Source organism: Biomphalaria glabrata, chromosome 9 (genome assembly GCF_947242115.1).
Source record: "Biomphalaria glabrata chromosome 9, xgBioGlab47.1, whole genome shotgun sequence".
In the NCBI taxonomy this organism is placed as follows: domain Eukaryota; kingdom Metazoa; phylum Mollusca; class Gastropoda; family Planorbidae; genus Biomphalaria; species Biomphalaria glabrata.
Window position 1 is genome coordinate 247,354 of NC_074719.1, and position 20,181 is coordinate 267,534.

At 32.4% G+C, this 20,181-nt stretch overlaps 1 protein-coding gene and 1 pseudogene across 1 annotated transcript; both read right to left on the bottom strand.

Moving 5' to 3' along the window:
* The window catches only part of LOC129928146 (THO complex subunit 2-like), a 30,038-nt pseudogene extending 18,897 nt beyond the window's left edge, over nucleotides 1-11,141 (bottom strand).
* A 1,413-nt stretch (nucleotides 11,142-12,554) lies between these two features.
* On the bottom strand, nucleotides 12,555-19,999 carry LOC129928147 (fibrillin-1-like). Its single transcript, XM_056041052.1, has 13 exons — nucleotides 19,969-19,999; nucleotides 19,513-19,635; nucleotides 18,822-19,067; nucleotides 17,798-17,929; nucleotides 17,523-17,648; nucleotides 17,035-17,163; nucleotides 16,800-16,931; nucleotides 15,495-15,635; nucleotides 15,063-15,188; nucleotides 14,743-14,865; nucleotides 14,063-14,182; nucleotides 13,794-13,916; nucleotides 12,555-12,838 (listed from the first exon to the last, which is right to left on the bottom strand). The coding sequence occupies exons 1-13, from the start codon at nucleotides 19,997-19,999 to the stop codon at nucleotides 12,555-12,557; spliced, it is 1,836 nt and encodes a 611-aa protein (XP_055897027.1).
* Between the last annotated feature and the right edge of the window lie 182 nt (nucleotides 20,000-20,181).

The window sequence follows — 20,181 nt, forward strand, 5'->3', positions numbered from 1 at the left end:
CAGTGATGCTCAACCTTATTCGACCTGCGGGCCATTTTAACTTTCGAAACGCATGTGAGCAACATTTTAGCTACCTTTACCACCAACTTATTTTCTTGTCTCTTTTCGGTAAATATTCTCATCGGTCCTCCAATCTCTAGGCGTAGTTTAACCAAGACGCGGCTCAAACCAAGAAGGCCTTCATATTTGTTTTATAATGCCGATGTATATGGGGTTTTTGTTTGTTTGAAACAGCCCTAGAGACTTTCTTTACAAAACAAATATGTTGGCTTATTATCATGTCCCACAAAAAAAGATCCATTCACTTTAACTGGTAGACTCTGCATTCAGAGTTCCATTTCATAAACTCGCAAACGCTCACTCGTTAAAGGTCGTGGTATCAATCCATCACAGAAAAAGTGAGGGTCCTAACGAAGGTAAAGATACATTTACAACTATTTTTAATGGGGGAGGATTTTCTACTTTTTGTGCCGACATTTCGGCGGGCCGGATGGAACCATATGGCGGGCCGGTTCTGGCCCGCGGACCGTACTTTGGGCATCACTGGTCTACAGTATATAACTCATTATAATATGAACCCACCCAACCACCATCTAAAATAACATGGTGACACAAACAAAACACAAAAATTAAAAGACATAGAAAGTAGAAATAATGGCATACAATTTTGAAATGTTTATACTAATGAACTAATAGCTTTAACTACTGCTAGACCTTACCAAATCAATAATCTGTTGTTCTTCTTCTTTCTTTTCATCCTCTTTTTTATCAGCCAATATCACAGTACTCAGCTTTTTAGCATAGGCTTTGGCATCTGAAACTTCTTTGTTGTGAAATGGAATTATTTCAGAGTCTGCTGGTAATAACTGTCAAATTCACAACCATAATATTACCAGTACATCCAATACAGAAGAGCCAAATTTAGCCCATAAACAACAGCGTAAAAACAAATTATAAAAATGTTTAGAATGACAACTACAAGCATTTGGAAAAAGATTTCTTTAAGTAAAAAAAAAAAAAAATACAAGTTGGATGTTTTTGAAAGCTGTGAGGCATATTTTCATGTATTTTATACCCTGCATATAATTGTCACCTGCACAAATTACAAATTAAGTAGAAACAAAATAGTACGAACAACACCATTATATACCCCACATGTGCAAAGTGTGACTAAATTACTGGTAAATAAAGTACCATCATTGGTACTATTTGTTTTCTTGAGGTTTATAATGAGATGCTCATAAAGCTTTCCAATGTACACATAAACAAAAACACAGCAAACTGTATAAAGGTATAAAGACACACCAGTATGTTGATAGGTTCCGTTATGCTTTGTTTATGAATAAAATAATTCTTGTTAACCCAGTACCTTTTTACACTGGCACAGCTGCCATTCATTTGTAAAAATTGTATAACCCACAATAACTATATGCAAGAAAATACAGTAGATGTACAAGTTCAGAGTATTTACCAAAATCAACTTACATAAGGATACAAGTCATCTAGATCTACCAGCTCATTCTTTAATAAAAGTGCTGCACATGTGAACAATGATTTGGGAGTGCGCCAGTCAGCAGACTGAGAAATAGAACAATTTAAATGAAACAATGTCAGGATAAACAAAACACAAATATGTTGACAAGTTTCATGATGATAGCTTTAATTCTTCACATAAACTTTTATCCTAACAATGGCTCAGACAGCAGAACAAAGAGTATTACCTCTCTGAAGTGAAATTTAAATCCTAGAATATGGCACAAAGTCAACTTGTCTATAATGTATGCGCGCAGGAGTGGAACATAGAAGAGGCTCTCTTCAGGATGGCATTCAAAAGCTTCAAGGATAACGTCTAACATGCGGTTAGGATGAAGATCAAAACAACCTAAAAAAATATAAAGAAAACAAAAGTTGATAATTAAGTTACTAATTTACGCCCTTTTGAATTTTAAAGTTGAAAATTAATTTGACTGGTTTTTATTATATCATAATGGACCAATGAGTTACAAATCAATGATTGAATATTCTGCAGCACTTGTTCCCAGGAAATCTTGAGATTGAAATCTGGATTTAATTTAGTGATTAATTTTGAGTAGCCTTCACTTTCTTCTCTTAACAAATTAAACTTCTGCTGCTTGTAACTGAAAAAAAAAATAATAATAATTATAACACAGTAGCTCATGCTTGCATAGAATTTCAAAACTATTTGTAGGCTATGATTCACATTCTGTAAACAAAAATAATAGAAAGAAGAATAAAATTGGAACCAAATTAATTGCATAACATTTGGAAACCATTATTTTTAAACAGCTCTATTGCTAACTAGCACAGCACCTTTGCTAATCACCTCATCTTAATATTTTAATAATTGCTAATCACCTCATCTTAATATTTTAATAATTGCTAATCACCTCATCTTAATATTTTAATAATTCCTATTTACAACTGACTAAAGTTGTGTTCTGGTTTAAACATTTGAAGGTTAGGGATTTGGAGGGGTCAGGGTTGCATACCAGGTATGCCTTTAAGCAGGTTCCACTGTATTCCTAATTCCAATCAACAACTTACTAAAGTTGAGTTTTGGTCTTCACATATTTCTGATTATATCCAACTTGAGAACTGACTAAACCAACCAACTCTAAGGAGTCTTGGTCTAATCTTTCTTTTAAAAGGCAATCAGCTATAATAGTGTTCTGAAATAGTACATAAAAATACTTTTTTAAAAATACAACACTACTATTAATTAAAATATTGTTTTCTTCATATACTGCTGTTTAAAAAAAAAAAAAAAAAAAACATTTATTAGATGAAAAGGCACACACTTTAAAAATCTATAATAAAATAAAACTAGCACAGATTATTATCATGCCTGAAATAAAATGAAATGAAACAAAGACCAAAATGAATAAGGATTTAAACACACTTTTAAAAAAATAGAAACTAAATGCACCCATTTATCTGATGACTGATTCTGTCAAACAATGTTCTTTATGGATTTCTTCTGATAAAAACATTTTTTTCTAAGACAAATAGCTTACTCGTAATGCCCCAACTAGTGTAATAAATTTCTCTCTTGTCAATTCATCAGAGCAAGCAGTTTCAACATCTGAAATGAAAAAAAAATCAATTAGTGTTAAATATATGTACAGAAGCCTTAATTTTTAGATTCCATTTACTTAGTGTTAGTGTGCTTTAAAAAAATAGAGGAGTCTTACCCACTATTTCCAGTACATCAGCAAGTGTAGATGGTAGCCATGGAAATGTTTCCTGAAATAAAAGACTTGGTGCAATATATGCCCAGATTGGTTTTTTAAAATATATAACATCTATCCTAGTTATAGTATATAACATCTATCCTAGTTATAATGAAAAAGAAAGGAAAAAGAACAATAGGCAGACAGAAAAAGTGAAGGGCAGACATCAAAGAAAGGACAGGCCTGTTGTTAAAAAAGATTCTAGTCATGGTTACAAAAAGAAAAAAGGAATGGAGAAAAAAAAGCAGATCATGTGTAGTGCCCCAACAGACTAAAGGATGAGTGGTGGTGGTTCAGCATTGACAACAAGTTTGATTTTTTTTAAATGATTTTTATTTTATAGCAATTTAAAAGTAAATTAAGGAGTGGAGATGCACCTTTGAGAAGACTATTTTAAATGAAATATCACATATGTATGCTAGGTTTCAATCCTTAGGAGTATCTACATATAATATATATTATATAGATAGTCTAGATCTAGTTACAGTTATATTGCATTACTTAGAACTCAATTTTACTTCAACTCCAACAGTTCAAGTCAGTTGTGAAGCTGAGATTGTTTAAATTTTAGTGTTTTGACTAACTTTACTTAAGTTTGAATGGCAGTTACTGAGTGAGTTACTGATTACTTACTGATAACTGTTACGTGAGTCACTGTACAGTGTAAATAATAACTTCTAGACTCTAGCTAGTAACTAGACTAGTCTAGTAGTAAGTCAAGTAGTACTACTTATCACTACTACTAGACTAGTACTGAGTAGTAGTGTAGAACTTGAACTTCTAGTTCTAGATCTAGATTATAGATCTACTATGATTATAGTATTTTATAGTATAGTAATAGTATAACTAGACGAGTAGATCTAGATTATTTAATAAGTTTAGAGTTCTACATTTAAGTGTAGTGTTCACAGACTGAGAGGAGTCTGAGTACTCTCAACTCTAGTCTGAGTAAGTTGAACTTGGAAGTTTCAGTGGAAGTGTCACCAGTGAGAGCAATTATAGTCTATGGGTAAAATCCGCAGGTCGCCATTGCCAGCTAGGCGTCCTTATCTACCTTTTGTTGGCAGTGGCCAGGGAATGGTGTGAGGTGGTTTTATTATAATCTTATCTTTTAAATTACAGACACGTCTTCAGGAAGATAGGCTAATTACGTCAAATGCGCTTCATGTGTCAATCTAGTCATGCATGTTAATAAGTGGCTTTTGAATCGCTATGTTTGTTGGCCCTTTTGGATGAAGCCTACTAATAGCACTGTCTACGGATGTAGGCTATTACTAATACATTATTTTTGAAAACGTTTTAGATTAAATTAGTATTACACTGTAGTCCGTTAAAGATGTAGCCCCTTATATAAGAGAATATAAAACATTTAACAATTTTATGCGTGCCATAGTGGCATTCATAAGATCCTTTAGGCCCATTTGAGTACCGACCCACCGGGCATTGCCCAAATGTCCATATAGCCAGTCCGCCCCTGCTTGTAATAATATAACATTATTATTGTTATAAAGGAGGCTGTTACGTTTATAGGCCTATGTGTATTTATAGATGTTATCATGTTATGTGTTTTTCTTTTAGTCTCCCTTTTTCTACTGATCGAACAGAACGAGACAGCTGGGGGTCACTCACAAAGGCCACGAGATACACATTTGAGACCAAAAGAAAATCTGCTGTCGGAGGACAGAGGCAGACGGCAAAAAGAAAATCTAAATCGACCACCTGCGGACAATGGTTATGCTTGCCCTGGGTGTGGCAGGGTATGTAGGTCACAGCTATCTGCAAGGGCTGCGCAGCCACGGGAAATACTTTCATTCCTCACTCATTTTCGGACTCGAAGACAAGCCTTATTAGTGTGTTCACGTGTTTTTCTCAAGTATGTTAGGCCTATAAGTGTGTATTACAGTCTCCTGTTAGTGTTGTTTTCATCTTCTTGTTTTCATGTCAATAAAATGGAGTTGCATCTTACACATCAGTGTTGAAATCAAATATTAGACTTAATTGATAGCCTAATATATCAGGGGCAATACAGTATTTTAGATAAATAGCCAACTCATTACTAGCCGCAACAGAGTCGATAAAAGAAACGTAGAAAAGAGCTAACCTAATAACGTATATGCTTCCATAGGCCATGACTAATTTAATAACCCAGATAAACTCGTCTTTTGCATCCATCTTAGTGAAGGCTACATTCAAAATGAGAATATATGTTAAACTTTGCGAACACATTGAGATTTTATGTGTGTGTGTGAACTAAGAGGGATTCGTGTTCAGTACCAGTACATGACGATGATGTTTTGTAGACATCTTTGATCACGAATGAGAAGCATTTTGTTAACCGGTACATGATGATGATGTTTTGTAGACAACTTTCAGCACGAATGAGAAGCATTTTGTTAACTTCTATACATGGACAATGGTTATGCTGTGCTGGGAGAGGCAAAATATGTAGGTCACAGCTGGTGCTGCGAAGCATTGGGAAATACTGCATTCCTCATCAATCTTCGAACTCGAAGACAAGCCTTATTATTATAGATCCTTAGTTTGATTCTTTCCCTTTAACAGGACTATCTTCATTACAGAGAATCAACTATACACTAATAATAACATAATGAAACAGATTTTTTTTCTCCAAAATATTAACATGGGCATTGAGCTGAATTTACTTTTAAGTGTATTTTAGGTTTGGCTTAGTCAAATTGTAATTAGAAATAATATTTTATTTATTGTTCTTTTAATTAAGTTCATTATGACATCTTTCAATTTGTAGTCACTCACCATTGCCATAAGGCATTACCATTCTCAATCTAATTCATGCATTGGCTCATAATGGCTAAAAGCCTTAGTGTGATATTCAGTATTTTTGAAAAAGAAAAATGTTTTGTTGAATAAAAAGTTGCATTACATTTTACAATTTTAAATGAAGAAATAAAAAAAAATGATTTAGAAAAGAGGACCATTGCAGTTCTAGTCAAGACATTGAATGCAAAAAGTGATCACTTATTTCAAGGAAGAGGTAATGAAAAACTGGGTAAAATTTTTAATTATCTTTAAATAGGAAAATCACAGAAGACTGAGTCCATGTTTTGACTTTCATATATAGATTTATGGATTTCAAATATTTACACTTTTCTTTAGAGTAAACTGTTCTGGTATTCGACATACATCCAAGCTTGTGCTAGTTGTGCGCCAGACAAAAGAAATGTTTGCTTTACATGTTTAGGCTGTACCTGCAGAGTTGAGGATAACTAAATTCCAAGTACAAACCTCCTGCAAGATGACCGGGATGTCATTGGGCAGAGTATGAACTCTGGACCATTGAGAACTCTGATCAACCAGGCAGCTATCCAATGTTTATGATCAAAGTTAATATGATTAAAATAGATGCTTCCATAGAGTGGTTTCAAAAAAAAGAAATGTAATGATTTCTGTGACATATCCAAGTAGAACATTAAAGTTTAAAAAAAAGTAAAAATAGGCTTACAGATGATCATAGTTTATAAGTGCGGAAAGAAACAATTTAATTTAAGAATCTATATTTATGAACTAACTAAAACACAACAGATATGTAAGCATAAATAAATAAAAATGTTAATTTGAAAACATCAACAGTGAAACAATTTTATTAATTTTTTTTACAATTGTAAAATAATATAGAAAATACAATAGACTTGCATATAGGAACACTGGACCAAACACAGTGATGTTTCCTACATTTTGTGACTTTACCATCACAAAAGAGATACAAGACACCAATAGCAAAGACAAACAACACAAATAATCTTTTGTTCCCCTGGCAATCTAATTATTAAATAGAAACAAACAGATATAAACATGTCATGTCAATTATGAGAGAGTCAAGTGTAAATGTACTTTTGTTTTTTTTTATAGTTGCAATGTTTTGTTTGGTATAATGCACAAATTGTAAGACAAATTTCCTTATGGATATTAAAGATTATTATTATTATTTTTATTATTATACATGTCTATTGTATTTTTTTTTTAAGTTTTTCATCCCTGCAGAAGTAAATCTTAATATTGTATAATAATAAGGTGAAGTATAAGTAATTGTTTGCTAGACTATTTCTTATTAGACTCTCAATTGATTTATCTGAAAATTAATAAGATCTGTGAAAGAGTCTCACTTTATTAGAGTATCTTTGTGGTTTAAAGAAAAAAAAAAAAATTTAAAATTGTATTCTGAAGGAAAAAATTCAATAATGTTATGAAGTTATGGAGGAAATTGATAACATTTTGAAGGAAATGATTTGAAATTTTGGACACTGTCTTACATACATACATCTTTTTTTCTGGAAAGTTACTTCAGATATGGGTTTAAACATGTGCAGTTTTTCCTCAAAGGTAAACCAGTAAAGGATATAGTAAACACATCATCAGTATCAGATACAGATAAGCAGAAACATGATGCCATTAAAAAATTACACATTTTTATAAACTCAAATGTATAATCATTTTACAAAATAATTTACATTGTATGTTTTATAAATATTTCATCTAATAAATTTAAGTGATTTTAAAAATGGCCTCAAAGATTATGCAGACACCTTGTTTTCACATTTGGAAAGATTGCAATCTAAATGGGAACAAACTGATACCAGAAAATGAAAATCACTGATTACAAAACACTAGTATATATGTTTAAATATTGATAATCACTGAATGCAATTACATTAGAAAAACGTTTAATATATACAGAATGGAATGTTCTTAATACCTTTTAACAAAACTAACTACAGCCAAACCTAGTTGTATTGGATTTCATAAAAATAAATTGTTAAATATTTTTAAAGTATTGACAAAACCATCATAAGAAAATCAACATACAATTTTCATGTGTCACATTACTTCTCTCCCAGATATTCATTCATGTTAGCTTTAATTCTTACAGGCCTAAGTTAAGTTAGGTGTTAAGATGTAGGTGAGATCTCAATAGCTATTTAATTGTGTTGGGCTGTGAAAAAGTATTCAAAATTTTAACCAGTCAATATTTAGAATTTTATAAAACCTAATCAATTTCCATAAAAAAATTGTAGAGCTTGGCAGTGACTGTACAAAGATTTAAAAGTGAGACTTTGATAGAAATAAATTAAGCTATACTAATTATGTTACTATTTTACAAGCATTGCATAATTTTCAAGCCACTTGTCACTGAATCTAATACAAGATTATGAAAATGAGCCAAGCCATAGCTGTCTGTGCCAATAGCTGCTAAGCCAGATACTGGAGAGGTGGGAATAGTTGCATTGAATAATATAACTCCATCCAGAGCTCCAAGTGCACTTGAACCCTGATTTTTTTTTTAAATAGAGTTATAATCCTGGTGGTGACAAAGATGGGGGTAGTGGTGTGTGTGTTTTCAGCCGATGCAAAATGCCCCAGGCCAGCGCTAGACGAGCGGTCAACCAGGATGAGTTGTGACGGTCACCTGAGAAGAGTGTCAAACATTGCGGTTTGGGTAGGATCAGTGTTCTGAATCAAACTCAGGCCAGTCACAAGAGATGTGACTCACTCAAGAGTCATGTGATTAATGGAATCCGGTTCTAGAATGCCATTAGAGACCCTATATGAAGAACAAAGGTACCAGAGTTGACTCAGTCACAAATTCTCGATCTACCATTCAGTACATTACGACAGAGCTCAACAAAGTACAGCGAAGCCAGCAGAGGTCTTGCTACAACAGTACATATTTGATACAGCAGTTCAGATGTCCATGACAGAACATTGTACAGTCAGTGTTATGTGTTGCCGATTGTACAGTATTAGCTGTGATTTGTTGGACATTTAAGTTTTTGGAGACCTGAGTTGTCAAGTGCAGTTGCAGAGAACCTGAATAGTGAGATTTGTTACAATAGGTACATTTCAATTACATATCACAGATTTGATCATTTAAAGATTTCTTCTAAAAAGAAAATAATTTGATTTTAAAATGATAAGTTTACATATTTTTTTTAGTATGTCAATGCAAGTTATGTTCATCGAATCTTTGTTCTAGCTCTATTTAATAACAAACTTTATGAAACAATAAAAAAACTGTTTTTCTATGCTCTTTATGAATGTATGTTGGCCAGCTCTCATTAATATATAGAAGAGTGGCTATGCAGGCTTTGTACACTAGCATTTTGGTTAGTGTGGTCAGTTTTTTTTTTTCCCCAAATACAATTAGAGAGTTTTTCCAATTCTTTTTGTCACCTCAAGGTCTAAATTTAGGTTGCTGGCAATAAATCATCCCAGGTAAGTAAATGCCTGAACAATTGGATGTGATTTCTGATGCTTATAGTAGGTATTTCTGAGATGTCACAGAATTTCAACGATGGCACACAGCTGTTAAGTAATTAGAATGTAGAGTTAAGACTAAATTTATTTTTGTATGATGATTTGCTTTTATACTCAATGATGAGCAATGTTACAGTTTTTCTTTCTCTCTTTAAATTGAATAAGGCACTAAATGCCATAGCGTTAAGATAGATGTTAGAGAAAAGAGCTAATGGCACGAGCTGAGATTATTTCCCCTTTTTAACCTATTATGTGTCTATAACTATAGTAAAAATCAAATAGGAGAAAAAATAATTAAGACTAAAATGAACTGCCTGACCTAAAACATTTAGTGACTGACATAAAACATTTAGAGACTGACAAACGACAGTCATTTACTGATCTGAACTAACAAAGACAAAGTGTGCCATCCAGCTGAAATTTGCACTGAACCTTGTTGAGTGATCTTGGTTCTAGCTATAGAGTAAATTATAAATATAAATTATTCTTGGTAAAATATTAGATACTAAAAATATGGCACATGCCAGACTCTAGTTTGGGAGACTAGCACTTTCTTACTAAGCCACTGTGTTCCCAGTATAATTTTAATTAGTAAATTTATTTAATAGTTCTTTTTTCTTCTATATCAGTTTATACAAAGATTTTGGAGGGGTAATATCAGATTCTTAAGAAATACACACATGTTAGTGCACAGTTATTGCAAAAGATTAAGGCTGAATGATATGGATGATCTAAGAATTCAGAATCTTGAGAATGAGTGCTGAAAGGGTTAAAATATGGCTAAGTATACAATACTAGAATAAAACCAAAGAGTTGGACAAACTATACATAATTTGACTTTGGGGTATGACAAATTGAGCATGCAAACAGGGTTAGCCAGATGAGAAAATGTAAAATTAGACCAGTCTATCTCCTAAAGCACAAATAATGACTAGTTTTTGACTAAACTGACTGAGGAACTTTGCTTTTTGACATCTCCATGATGCAAAAAGGTCAGAATATGAGGACAAATATTTCATAATAAGCCATTTATATTAACTCAATAGCTACTAAGCCCATACCTAAACAGTATCTCTCAAAATACTAAGCAAAGGGTGATAACCCCAAAACAGAAATAGATTGACTTTAAAAAATATATTTAAAAAAAACATTAAACAACATCTATTAATAAAAAAAATGAAAGGTAGTTTAATAACTGTAAACTTGCTTTTGGGTCACCCTGTATATCAACATCTGTAACAAGTCTTTCTGTAAAGCTTGCTAACCTGCTATTTCTATTATGTTTGGCTTTTATAGTAAAGATTTCAAGATTTGAACACTATACATGTATTTCTACTTAACATTGGTTTAAAGTACCGGTATATATATAATCCTTACCTGTGCAGTCTTGTGTTGCAATTGGTCTGTAATACCCAGTTTGGCATGAACATGAATAACTTCCTGGTGTGTTAACACACTTTTCATTCTTCAGACTATTACAGCTACTGGTATTTGTACACTCATCTACATCATCATCACATGTTGGACCAGTCCATCCCTTGTTACAGAGACAAGTTCCATTTGTTTTGTCACAAGTTAAATGAAAGCTGTTACAGTTACACTGTTGGCTACAGTCTTTACCATAGAACTTGTCACTGCAAGCTGTGGAGATACATATGAATCTTGTCACTAGTAATATTAATTGTGACAATTATTTAATCACTATTCTTCTTCTTCAGTCCGATTTCGAAGCTATACTAAAGAGCCAACAAGAAGTTTTTTAACACAAAACATTTAGTATAAACTTAGTAAAATAAAATAGATATGTTCTTGTACATATATTAATTTTTTAAAATAGCTTTTATATAGGCCCACTTTCATGCTAATATGATGCTCGGGGTATTCATTTTTGGATCAGTGGGGAAGGGGGGATCCGGGAGATGGTTTTCTGTGCTGCCTTTAGGCACTCAGTAAACACAGCTCAACTCGAGTTGGGTATCAAACCTCTAGCTCCTTTGCTATGTAGCTAAGCCAAGCTCTAGCTTACTTAGCCTCTTGTTTAAATATCCCACACTGAAATGTATTTAATCAAAATATAAATCATGTTAGTATTTAAATGTTTAATTCAATAATATACTAAATTCAACAGGATAATCACTATAAGTATGCACAGTGACCAGATTGCAATACTTTTGGTATTGAGACCAAATATAGTATCAGTACAACTCCTATGTTCAGCTCAAATGAAATGTTCATGTCAGGTATAAATATATATAGTTCGTCCATCGTGGTTCTATGATGATCACTTTGTCATCCAGGGGGCTGAGGGCTTTGCACAGGGGTTTTATGCTTCCTCATGTGGCTGGTGTGTCCTATGTGAGCCTGGAATGTTCAGCTGCACACTGGGCAGGTTATTCCAGCTGGAGCTAGAGTCATGAACTTTGCTTTTCTTCTCTGGCGTTTTTCTTCTGCCAGCGTGGTTCTCTTTTCCTCAGCAACCTGTGTGCCAGTTTTCACAGCGCGACCCCATGATGCTCTGTCATGTGCCTCTGTCTCCCAGGTGGCTGAGTCTATGCTGAACGCCTTCAGTGAAGCTTTGAGGGTGTCCCTGAAGTGCTTTCTTTGACCACCTTGCCAGCGCTTTCCTTTGCTTAGTTGGCCATACAAGAGTCGTTTAGGGATGCGGTGATCTTCCATTCTGCAGACATGTCCTGCCCATCGCAGCTGGGACTGCATCAGGATTGTATGGATGCTTTGCAGACCCGCTCTTTGAAGGACTTCAGTATCTGGTATTTTGTCTTGCCATTTGACATTCAGTATTTTTCTTAGACATGTCATGTGAAAGTGTATCAGTTTCTTTGCATGTTTTCTGTACACTGTCCATGTTTCTGAGGCACTGATCAATTTCAGGTATAAATAACAAGTCTAGGTTAAATTGTGGTCTTCTACCTGCCTGTGTCATAGAAAATCCAATTAAAAAAAACAACCCAAAACATAAAAATATCACAAAACCAAGGAAAGATGCATGATTTATTACATAAGGACATAAGGACATTCATCATTTTCATTTGTTTTCCCATAACCAAGCTTACAACTACAGATATAGGCTCCATTTGTGTTGAGACAATCTGTGTTATTTTTAGAGGCACAGATAGCTTGGTTTTGAGTACACTCATTGATATCTTGGGAACAGTCAGGACCAGTCCATCCACTCTGAGATTGACAGGTCCCATTAAAGGGGCTACAACTCTGTGTGGTAGTAGGAGAACAGCTGCACTGGTTGGCACAGTTATCTCCCCATGTACCACTTGAACAAGCTAATGTATAAGAAACAAAATAAAACCAAAATGAAAAGTGATTGAAAAAAAAATGAATGAAATTCTAATTTAGTTCCATAATGAAGCTTCTCATCCTTCCTACTGTATCATTTTCATTTTGTTAGAAAGAGGACCTTTACTTAAAAGAAAAGCTGCAACTCACATATATATATATTACCCATGGGTCTTTATTTGTGTTATCACTGATTTTATCACTGATATAGTGTATTAGAAACAATGAAACAAAATAATAATGTTATAAATGAAGCAAATGCGTGAATGTAATAATGTTATGTTTTGCGTATGCGTGACCTTTCGGTAGTGTCTAGTATGTAATAAACACACAATATCATGAATGGCTTTTAAATGTAGATGAATAAGTTGCTGCATTAGGGAACAAATTTTTGTAAAAATTTTTGAAACACAAATTTGAAGGTTAATTTTATTAATGAAATGAATGGACTATATTTTGTATGCTCATGTGTTATAGTTAAAAAAAATATTTGCGAAGAGCAGATCTATCATCTTAGAATAAGATCTAGGCTTAGAGAGATTTTCTGTTCCGCACATGTGTGACCTGTGTCTTGTCTCATGTAAACATGGCTATATGATCTAGATCCATGACATAGTAATACTTTCATAGAGTTGGGCAACTTTTTTTTTAGAGGGTCTTAAGTTTGTTTTAGAGTTACTTTACATGTTATTTTTCCAGTTAGTATTCAAGGAACATTTATGCCAAGTTTTTATCAAAATTGGTCTAATGGTTTTGATTTCTATTTGGGACATACCTATATACATATGCCTTACTTTCTGCTTCATATTATAGATAGGCGTATAAGTAGTTATATTATAATAATTTATTCATTGTTATTAAAATTTTAAGGACGTGACAACTGTCTATAAATATTATTCTAAAATAAAGAAAATACGTTAAGAGACTATATGATACACTTACACTGGCAAATAATTCCATTGGCAGCCAAAGATTTACCAGGAGGGCAGGAACATATAACACTTGTATTGTCAGGTGTTTCACTGCACAGATCACTACAGGAACTAGAGCTGCACAAGTCTACATCTGATACAAATAATACAATTTCTATATAAAGACATCACTAAATATGAAATGAAAAAAAGAAATATATTAGAAACAAAAATAGTAAAACATTATTTAAACCTAAGCCTCAATCATTTTGCAGAAAATATTTAAAAAAAACAAAAAACCTCTACAGGTTCTCAAATCACTGTTTAAAGCTTGTCCTTTAGGACAGAAACAAGTTTCATTGCCATTGACATTAATACACTGGTACTGACAAAGTGAACTGTTGGTGCACACACTGGTCACTGTGAACAAAAAAAAGATTACCATCAGAATGAAACTCAAATTTTAAAATGACCTATCAATAAAGATGAATGGACAAGATATCCATTTTTAAAAATTGAGGTAATTATGATAAAAACCAAGAAAAAGTTCCCTTTAGAGATCTAATATCATAAAGATTAGAATATGTAGAGCTCATGGATTATCTGTGGTTGACAGTTAATAAAGTGGCCTGATCAGCACAATGATTCTTTTCTTCTCTTTCCCTAACATATCATGCACATCCTTTAGAACTCAAACTCAGTACAGTCTAAAAACCTGAGTTAATGTATTTCTAAAGCAAGACTCATATTACAGATAAAAGCAGAGTGTTTTAGCTATTATCCATCGCATTTCCAAATCAATTACAATAATTAATAACATTCTTCATTTTGTAATTGCATATAAATGTTTAAAGGAATCAGTACTATTTCTTTTTTCAACTTCACTGCTACTAAGGAGCCAACATCTCATTCAAATTCTCAACTATTATCTAATAAAAGCCAGGAAAATCGATTGTTTTTCACAAATAAGATAATCTTACCATCACATGTATATCCATCTCTGTTGAGGACATAGCCAGGTGTGCATGAACACCTGTAGTTGCCCAATGTGTTGATACATACACTTGTACATCTGTCTATTTGTCGAGCACATTCATTGATATCTGAGTACCAAAATACTGAAACACTAGATTAGATGCATGTTATCTTTTAGAGGATCTACTAACATAGATCATTATTAGAAAAAAAAAGTTACATTTTTCAAAACTAAACTAAACTTAACTAGTTAGTGTGCTAAACCACACTTCTTATAAATTACCAATCAAATTACAAAGGCTATAAAACAAAAGGTATTTCCTACCATCACATGTGTTAGTTGATGCATTATAAGCAAATCCTTTATAACAGCCACAGCTGTAGCTACCAACAGAGTTCTGACATGTCTGCTGACAAGTGTTTAACCTTGGATCCAAACATTCATTGACATCTAAAGAGTTCAAGCAACATTTATGACATATCACACATAAAGTTACGGTACACTAAATAAATAAATAAAGGAACAATATGTTAATTAATTAATACAATTTGTTGAATGAACATTTAGGAAAAGTTTTCAAACATTCATAATAAGAGTTAACTACAATTATTTTATTTTTTTTATGAAATGACATTGAACTATCTGTGGTATCTTACAACTAGATAAAAATTTGTTTTGATAAATTTCTCTTAAATCTTTTTTTTAAGAAACAGTTCTTGTAAGAAAAAGTTCATATCAATTATTTTGTTTACTGACCTTCACACAATGTGCCATTAAGTCTGTAACCAGATTTGCAAACACATGAATCAGGACCTATACGACTCACACAATCCTGTCTGTCATTACACTGTAATTCCCCATTGGTACACTGGTTCACATCCACATCACAGAAAACTCCTAGGGTTGGGAAATAAGATGGAATAATTAGATCTAGTTCTTGGTAGATTTATTTAGTCGCATTTTAAGTGTTTTCTTGTGAGAAAAAAGTATTATTTATATGTTCATTAAATCTGATTTTACATTCATAACAATAAATAAAGGATAATAAAAAATACAATGAATCTTACATCACAATGTCATTGATTTGTTTTACAAGTTTTGGATGTTCCTTCAGATTTGAATATAATTACATCCTAGCCTAAACTCTTACAGAAATAAATAAGAATTTCTATCCAGAGCACAGAGTTAACATAGCATTATAATCTTGTATATACCTATATATCCAGGTCTACAAATACATCCTCTAACATTATCACATCTTAATGCTCCAGTAGAACAAGAACAAGATCTTGAACAATTGACTCCCCAAGTTGTGCTACTACAGTCTGTAAGCAGGAAACATTGGAATCAATGTCTTGAAACATTAAACACAACAAATGTATTTTATTTAAACAAGAAAATATATTTATATTACTTAAAAAAAAAAAAAACAAGCTTATATTAAGCATAGGTTTATCAATTAGTTTGGGTCAGTCATGTAATTAAAATCGTAATAGATCTAGACTAACAATAAAAAAGCATTTATAAAAAAAAAGGAAAGGAGGGGAAGAGGGAACTCATGGCTCAAGCCAACATGATAACCATTCTGCTAGTGGAGAGCTTATGAACACAAAAAATGTATAGTTATCTATTGTTTCTATAGTCTCGACCTATTTTTCAGGTTTGTGTTCACTCAGACAATGACCTACAAAGTAGACTAATTCAGCTTATAACACCCCTTCAGCCAATTACAATTTATTTCCCTTGTTTGAGATACAAAACAAAATAATTAATTACCCATAGTTAATTAACTAATCGGTTAATTTTTTAAATTGATTCTTGTGTTGTCAGGTAAAAGAAATAAGCTTGATCCGAGATTGGGTATGGGAGAAATAACTTTTTACCAGAAAGACAGACAGAATGAGTTGATATAAGCTTTGTAAAAAAAATCAATATAACATAACAATAAATGAAACATTTCTATTTAAAAAATCTCACAGATCACCAAAAAAAGCATTTGAAAGCATTTCCATAAGAGTTTTTAACCATTGTTTTATAAATAGTATTTAAGATTTGTTATACTATTGCAGTTGCGTCCATCATTGTCCAAACTTGACCCAGGGGGACATGAACAGCTGTATCCTGGTACTCTGTTAACACATCCAGACTTGAAGCTGCACAAGTTCTTTGTTGATACTTCACATTCATTGATGTCTGTAACCAAATTGTGACAGTGAATGTTAATCTCATTTTAAAACTTCCTATCCTAGAAAAGATTCCAGTTATACACTAATGACATAATTAAGATAAACCTTACCTTCACATGTGTCTTTGCCAACTAGATTGTAACCATCAGCACAAAAACAATATGAAGTGTTCTGTTGAAAGTCTACTGTGCATCCTTGAGAGCAGTTCAGTTTCTCAAAATCACTGCATACATCTTTAACTGGAAGTGTCAAAAAAATTCATTAGCTTTTTATTTGAACATTATAATACTTAAAGTAACTATTAAAAAAATAAAAGAAAAAAATGCAAGGCCAATGACACTAGCTCCAGCTTGAATAACCTGCCCAGTGTGCAGCCGAACATTCTGGGCTCACATAGGTCTCACCAGCCACATGAGGAGGCAAAAAAAAAAAAACAGTGCAAAGCCCTCAGCCACCCCCCCCCCCAACCTGGATGACAAAAGTGGTCATCATCAAACCACAATGGACGAACTATATAAACAGAGAGAGAGAGAGAGAGAGAAAAAGAAAGTTGGAGTAGAGAAAGAGAGAGTCAGGGATAGATATACTTAATAATTACCTAGTAGACATGTTAGCCTATCATCATTTAATCTATACCGGTAGTTACAATCACAGTTGTATTTTCCAGGCACATCAACACAGATTTGTTGACATTGATGGTCCCCATTAGCACATTCATTGATATCTGAGGAGATTGTAACAGAGCAACTTGAGTTTTTTTTTTGGATTCAATGATTTCTAAAACATTTTATTAGCTCTAGAATTAATGTCTAAATTGATAATGAAGTTTATCAAGAAAATAAATCTGTGTCAATTATTTGATGTGAAACATACTAATGCAGTCCCCTTTATCATTTCTTGCATATCCAGGCTTACAGTTGCAGACATGACTACCAAAGTTATTGACACAATCTTCAATAAGTGGGTTGCAGTTGTTTAGGGCAGGATCAACACATTCATTTATATCTAAAACAAAATAGAATAGAAACAAATATAGCATTTTTAGGCAGTAGTGATAAATGTATACGTTGTTATATTTTTATAGTATTTGAGGAGATGAGACGTTGTTCCAGGAATGAGGAAAGAATTTTCTGTTGGACATAACTTTATAAGTTTCAGATGTTCCATCGGGCATTAAGATTATTATGTCTTAGTCCAAACCTCCTGCAGGATGGCGACAAGCAAATTTCACACCTATGGCCATCAAAACGACAATCCTAAACACATGCTATATACCAAGGCAGCCATCATCCTGGCTGATTATGTTAAGTGAAAGTAATCTCTTTAGATATACCTAAAGAATAGGGGTTAAAAAATGCTCTATTTTCTTCTGATTAATTTTCTGGATAGTAGTGACATGGGATAATGAGCTCAAGACAAGAATTTTTATGATTTAGGCATGTTATAATTTAAATTTCATGAAAATATTAATATCTATCATAATAATACTTTTATTTTAATTTGGATTTTAAAATATTAACTACATATTGTCTAGATCTACTTCATTTTTAAATTCCATAATCAAAAATTAAATTAAAATTTAGTTTTCTAAACATTAATTTGTTTTAAATAAAAATGGCATGCATTCACTTCTCTATCAAACAAAACATTTTCTGACAACAAACAAAAAAGTAATTGAAGTTTAATTATAACAGGGTAGTGAAATACTAATGAACAAAATGGATAATTTCAGCAAAATGTGAAAAATAATTACAAAGAGAAAGAGTTAAAGGAAGTATCAACAAATCTGTTTAAAGTAATAATTCATACAGCCCTAAATGACTTTAAAAAAAAAGGAAAAAAAAGCTTAAAAGACAACATCATTAGTAATGTAGTATTAGTAGTCAAAAGTACTGACCTTGACAAGTTCCATTTCTAACATATCCAATAGGGCAAACACAGGAATAGCTTCCCAAAGCATTAACACAAACATCACCAATCAAACAGTTGTCTGTCCTTAGTGTACACTCATCAATATCATTGTTGCAGTTGACTCCCTCCCAGCCTATGTCACATACACAGCCTCTGACAGGATCACATGTCCCGTGCCCACTACACTGATAGGATTGATTGCAGTTGACACCATAGAAGGACTTCTCACAAGCTGAAATGTGTAGACCTTTCTTATTAAGTAAAAAGCTTGACAGAAAAAAAAAAAGCAATTTATTATCCTTGGATTTCAATGGAGTTAGCATGTAAATTACTATTCATTAATATTTTGTTTGGTTAAAACCACACAGTTACTTTGAACATTTCCAGAAAACAGTGCTTGCAAACATCATCATAAATGTGTATTTTTATAGCTATTATAAATTTTACATTTTAAACACAGCATTTATCATGGGATGATAGCATTAATAAATGACTTTTATAAGACATTAGAGAACACTTATTGCAAATGTAAATAATTCTTCAAATTGAATTTTAAAAGCTTTTTTTTTTCTTTCCCAATAAAATGAAGAAAAAAAAACAACTTCAGAACAAATGGAAAGAGTGTTTTTATTTTTGCCAATATATTTGACTATTAATGTACTAAAATAAATGCCAACCTGTACAAGAAGTTCTATCTGCTTCTAGTTTAAAACCAGCATAACATGAACAAGTAAATCTGCCATAAGTGTCTGTACAAATTTGACTACAGGGCTTCTTGGCAAGACTGCATTCATCTATATCTGAAGAGGAAGAGAGCTTTTTATTTTGTAATTGCAGTAAAGAATTCCAAATAATTTATTATCAATTTTGCAACATATAATATTGATCTTAAAAATATTCCTAAATTATTTTATGATGCTTACAAAAAGATAATATAAAGAAAAAGATGTATAAACCCTACATAAAACAAATTAAGAAATCAGAAATTACACTTAGTCTAATATATAAGAAAAGATCATATAAGAAATACATTTCTGATTGTTTTGTCATCTAATTTTGTATAATGCAAGAAAACTTATAATTGTATTTTATATTTACTTGTGCATGTTTTGTTATCTCCCTGAAGTGCAAACCCCACTTGACAATCACACCTTGCTGTACCATTGTTAACAAAACATAGCTGGGAACAATTCAGGGCTTGGCACAGCTCTACATTACTTGAATCTGTAAGTTATTTTAGGTTGAGCAATATTAACAAGCAACTACAAGTATTATTCAATAATATATATATATATATATATATATATATATATATATATATATATATATATATATATATATATATA